Below are 5,587 nucleotides of genomic sequence, written 5' to 3'. Positions count from 1 at the left end.
AAAAAAAAAAAAAAAGAGAGAAAAGAATGAGAGAAAGAGATGTAAGTTGTTAATAAGGACAAAAATGTAAAAGAAAAGTGGACACATAAGCAAAAAACTTGGGAAAGTATATCATAAGTGGAAAGTGGGTTTTTGTGACAATACTTTAGGAGAAAATGGGTTTTCCTTACATTTGCCCATAAATTAATTCTCTCTCTCTCGGTTTTGGTAACAGTTTGGTTAAAAAAAGCCTCAGAAACATAAAACATCCCTCTTCTCTTTTAATTACAGAGGAACAAGAAGACGGAACCTTTGAGATCATCATCACTCTTCGGTTTCTTCTCCAAATCCTTCATATGGTTCGTCAAGATCCCTTTTTTTCTTATCTCTCTTTTTTTTCAATTCGATTTTGGGTTGATCTTAAATTTTTGATCTAGATGTCGGACGGAGGAGCACCGTCGAGGTACGTTAAGTTAACAAAGGAGCAAGCTCCCGTCGATGAGATTAATCCCGGCGAACTCAATCAACCCATTGAGGTTTCTCATGTAATATGCCCACTACTGATTCTGCTTTTTAACCGATTTGCGCAAGAGATCCTTGACTTGTGTTCTTCGTATGATCATTTTGATTCTATGTGTTGTGTCAGTTTTGACTAAGGCAGGCTCGATTAGTGTCAATTTCTAGATTTTAACAATTCGATCTCTATGGATCTGTGCTCTGATTCTGTGTGTGTGTGTGTGTGAAACATGTCCGTAGCTAGCTGTTCACAAATGTAACGAGTGTGGCCAACCTTTACCTGAGAATTTTGAAGCTCCTGCTGATGAGCCTTGGACTACCGGAATCTTCGGCTGTACTGAGGACATGACTAGTTGTAAGAGTTTTCACATATCTGTCATTTTTTTATTCATCTTTACTTACAACTAGGAGCTTAGTTTAGGTCCACTTCCCATGTCTTTGAACACACTCTTTTTACAGTTTGGCAGGGACTTATCTGCCCAAGTGTTCTATTTGGACGTGTCTATGAGACTCTGAGTGACGAGGAAACCTCGTGTACCAAAGCATGTATTTGCCATTCCATTGTAGTTGAAGGAGGTCTTACTGCTGCGTCCATTGTTGCTTGTGTTCCCGGTATAGATCCCCATACCTCTTTTCTTATATGTGAAGGCTTGTTGTTTATTTGGTGGATGTGTGGTATCTACACTGGAAACGTCCGTCAAAATCTTCAGAGGAAATATCATCTCAAGGTATGTATAATAAAATCAAAACCTTCTTCCGTAACATCTAGTAATCGATAAAGAATCTGAAAAAAAAATGTGTGTGTTTGTTTGATTGATGGAAACAGAACTCTCCATGTGATCCATGTATGGTGCATTGTTGCCTTCACTTTTGTGCGATTTGTCAAGAGCACCGTGAGATGAAGAACCGTCTTTCGGATAACTTTGTGATGCCCATGACTGTTATTAACCCGCCACCGGTTCAAGAGATGAGTGCCTCTGTCCCGGTCTCACACCATAGCTCTGATCTTGAGATGAGGCCATTGTAGTTGTTTCAACCAGATTCAAGGTTTTGTTTTGTGTCAACCTCATCATCTCTAAATCTTCTTTTTATGTAAAACTGATTTGGTTTGTTTCAAACTCACATAGATGGATTCTGTTTTTTTTTTTCATAATGTATTATAATCAATGATTTATCCTTATCTTAAAATTAAGATTTTTTCTTTAATGAGTAATTTATTTATGTAATTTGAATTATTCTACTAGTTATGAATTTTTCCTATAGGTAGCTTGCTAAATTTATCTTTCTTTTGGATAAATATGAAAAACAATAAAGAATCTTTACAAGATCGTAACACGTTTTATATTTTTATTAAAAAAAATACCTAGTCTTATTAAAATAACAAAACTTTTTTTCTTATAAGTAACGATAACTACGAAATTAGGTACGCAAGTCTCTGCCCTACGTTTATTCTCTTTAGGATATTACAAAGGACCACATCAATCCAACAGAAGAAGATGATCGGAAAAGATTCTGACTTACCTGTGTCAACTCCGCCGGCGGAAACACGAGTTTCTGCATCGCTGCCATGTTTTCAGGCGAGTGTTGAAGGGTTACGTAAACGGAAGAGTTTAGTTGAAGCAGGAAGGAGAGATGTCTTCTACGGAGAAGATGACGTGGCGGATTTGATGTTTAGAGAAGAGGAAGTGGAACAGGACATGGTCATGAGAGCTTACAGAAGCAACGAAGCTATGAAAACTATACAAGATCTGAGACGAACTCGAACAAGGTTCTTTTGCTTTGAATGTTTTGACTTTCTCAAACTTTTTTTCTCTAGATATCGAAGAACCTAAAAACAATTTTTTTTTTTACTTGTAAATTTTTTTTTTCATGTCATTATAAAATTGAAATTTGATACTATGGACAACAAAGAGTTTTATTATACATAACAACAGAACATTGTAATACATAGGATTTTACAACAGAGTAATGATTTTTGATGCCCCAAGGTTTATATATCAAAGAGTTTTCAGGGTACATGAGATGCGAGAACTTACATTACATAGCATCATCTCTTCTTGAAGAATTTGCTGCCTCTCTTTCCAATTCCGGCACCTTCGAGACTAGATGAGAGATGAGACCTTGTGTCTGGTCTCCACGTTAGTTCTTTGAGTAGGGAGAACAAAGACGAGAGTGCGGCTGATATTTCGCTGTCTTTTATGTTCTTGCATGACACTACTCTCATGCTCTCAAGCTCTTCCCAGTGTAGAATTACTGACTCTAAACCGCTTGTTGTTAGGACTGAGCATCCTTCCAAAGACAGAAACCTCACCCTCCTGCAAGATACAAAGATGATCAGAACCCTAACTTTTACACTTAGCTTAAGAGTTAAACTAGCAGAAGAATTCATTATTTCCGGGTTTTGTGGAATGTTTCTTCACCATTCATATTAACCATATCATCGTAGACAACATTAACACCTAGTTTAAGAACACATCAGTTAAAGATCATTGATGTGGAAAAGACCTACGAGGAACAACAGAAAACTATGGCTTCTGCTGCTCTTTGAAGTAACCATAATTTATGTATCAAACACACACAAATCAAAGCAAAAATAGTCAATGCCTGTCATCATCCATATTAAAAACTTCAGTCAACGTAGCATGGAATTATGTCTTATGCTAACCATATCATGTAAAACACCAACACCAACACCAAGTTTAAGTTTTTTATAACACAGGTCAGCCAAACAACACATTACTATCTCAGAGAAGCTGCATTTCAGTTTTTGGCAGTTAAATTTATGGGATCTTGATGTGAAAAGACCTAAGAAAAACAACAGAAAACCATGGCCTCTGCTCTTATGAAGTGACCATTTGAATAACAATACATAAACTCAATAATTGAAGGTAAAACACATGTATAGGGAAATAATCAAAAGCCAAGTTACCTGAAAGCTTTAGCCAAGCTGAAAGAATCATCATCCAATCCCCAACAATCCTGAATATTAACCTTAGTTACTCCATCACACACTTTAAACAAGGCTCTCATCCCCTCCTTATCATTCAAACAACACCTTGTGAGTTGCAAACTCTCCAAAGCTGGACAAGATCCCAGCAACATTTCCGGTCCAGGACTAGAATCTATCTTTCTACAAGACGAAATCCTCAACCTCTTCAAACTCTCGAAATACGAAAGCGCAGCTATCCAACCATCATCCATTCTATGATCACAAATACTCAATTCCTCAAGCACTTCACAACATTGCCCAATCGCTTTAACCCCATCAAAGCTACCTTCACAACCACTAAGCTCCAGCTTCACCAACCTCTTACACCCTTGTGCTAAAATCGTCAAACCTATATCAGAAACCGAAGAACTATACAGTCCATCTACAATCCCAACCAATCTCAACGCTCTCAGATTCTCACAAGCAGCAATACCACGCAAGAGATTATCACTACACTTATGCAACTCTAACTCCTGCAAATCCGAACAATCCTCAGCTAAACTCAGCAATCCCATTTCAGTAGCATTGATCACAACAAGTTTAAGCAAATCACAGCTCCCTCTTCCTAATACCCTAACCCCTCTATCAACCATTTCACAGTCCAACAAATTCTCCTCAACAAAATCCAAATCCAACGACGAATCCGTAGATACATGAAACAAAATCGACTTGTGACAAAGCAAAATCCCCGAACTCCTCGAGGGATTCAAACACGCGTTAACCAAATCAACACTCGTAAGCTTTGGAAACCTCGAGGTAAGCCTCCCAGACATGAGAAAATCCCAATTTGAAACCTTCATAGTCTTTAAACGCCGTCCCTGAAGATACAACCACCGTTTGCACACGAGCGAGACATCTTCGCTCTGAGACTCAGGAAGCTTCTCGAGGATCCTGAGGATGATGGAATCTGACAAGGAAAGTGTTCGATCGACGTCGGAGAATTCGGAAGCAGCGGATTTGAACCTGGATCTCGGTGATTGGGCTTGAATCACGGCGGAGACTGCTTGCTTGAACGACGTCGTCGGGTGGTTTAGCCATGGACCGGTCCAGCTCGAGCGTCTCCTTCTCAGAGGCGATTTAGGACTCGTCGGCATCTTCTCCCTAAACGACATCGTTTTCAAATTCACGGTGGATCTCTCAATCTCTCTGGGTTTTTGATTTAGCGGCGGATTACGAACTGTTCTAACGGATACAATGAAAGAGATGTTTTGGGAGAAAGAGAGAGAGAGAGAGAGTTTTGAAAATATATTTATTTTTTGGGGAGTGAAAATTAAATTAAAAAAATTGGGGGTAATGGGAATCAGTAGCCCTGGGACAAAAAACCGAACCGAAGCAACCGAACCGAACCGAACCGAAATTTTGGGTATTCGGTTCGGTTTCGGTTATTAGGGCTAAACCGATCGGCAAGCTTCTTAAACTACAATCGGTTTTCGGTTATTTCGGTTCGGTTCCACATAACCGATCGGTTAACCGAACTTAATTAAACCTAATTGAAATAGAGTCTCTGCACTTCACCTTCTTCAAGCTTCTCTCCGCCTCGTTTACGCGACACAAACAACGTGATTCTACTTCGGTACTTCCTGTCTGCTTCAATTTAATTTCATCTCTGCATTCTCAGGCTCTTAGCTTAGTCTCTGCATCATCTCAGTCTCAGCTTAACTTCTGTTTGGTGAGATTCATTTATTTGATTTTTCATCTTTTTTTTTTCTCTACTTCATTACAGATACAGTTTTGACTTTGATCTTCTTTAGTTCTCTAATTCTCTTAATCAAATGTCATAGAGTATTAGAAATTTAGAATATTAGTTGTTGTTGTCTTGTTGTTATATTATATTAGTTGGATTGTTTTTTTCTATTATTGGTTGAGGTTTAGTGATTTTGATTTATGAGTAAGATAAAACTATGAATCTTTACTGGTGATGATTTTGCTGTGAATTAAACAACAGCAATTGGAGCCATTTGCGTAAGATAAAGATATATAATTATGTATGAAGTTTGAACAAAAAACTAGATACACTTTTTTTTCTTGTTCTATACATGTGTGTTGATATTTTTTGTCTTTCGTCTTTATCAACTGATACGTGTTTGTTGCTATTATTTTCTC

The 5,587-nt window shown here is 38.0% G+C and overlaps 3 protein-coding genes across 3 annotated transcripts; 2 read left to right on the top strand and 1 right to left on the bottom strand.

Moving 5' to 3' along the window:
- Positions 203-1,696, top strand: LOC104725646 (cell number regulator 6). Its single transcript, XM_010444319.2, has 5 exons — positions 203-338; positions 417-524; positions 736-850; positions 955-1,223; positions 1,322-1,696. The coding sequence occupies exons 1-5, from the start codon at positions 336-338 to the stop codon at positions 1,520-1,522; spliced, it is 696 nt and encodes a 231-aa protein (XP_010442621.1). The 5' UTR covers positions 203-335; the 3' UTR covers positions 1,523-1,696.
- LOC104725644 lies at positions 1,765-2,365 on the top strand. Its single transcript, XM_010444317.2, has one exon. The coding sequence runs from the start codon at positions 1,992-1,994 to the stop codon at positions 2,325-2,327; it is 336 nt and encodes a 111-aa protein (XP_010442619.1). The 5' UTR covers positions 1,765-1,991; the 3' UTR covers positions 2,328-2,365.
- On the bottom strand, positions 2,483-4,725 carry LOC104725645 (F-box protein At5g51380). The gene is made up of 2 exons (XM_010444318.1): positions 3,425-4,725; positions 2,483-2,810 (listed from the first exon to the last, which is right to left on the bottom strand). The coding sequence occupies exons 1-2, from the start codon at positions 4,594-4,596 to the stop codon at positions 2,543-2,545; spliced, it is 1,440 nt and encodes a 479-aa protein (XP_010442620.1). The 5' UTR covers positions 4,597-4,725; the 3' UTR covers positions 2,483-2,542.

Source organism: Camelina sativa, chromosome 11 (assembly GCF_000633955.1).
Source record: "Camelina sativa cultivar DH55 chromosome 11, Cs, whole genome shotgun sequence".
Classification (NCBI taxonomy): domain Eukaryota; kingdom Viridiplantae; phylum Streptophyta; class Magnoliopsida; order Brassicales; family Brassicaceae; genus Camelina; species Camelina sativa.
Note: the sequence above shows the minus strand (reverse complement) of the source record. Positions and strands in the feature narration are given on the sequence as shown.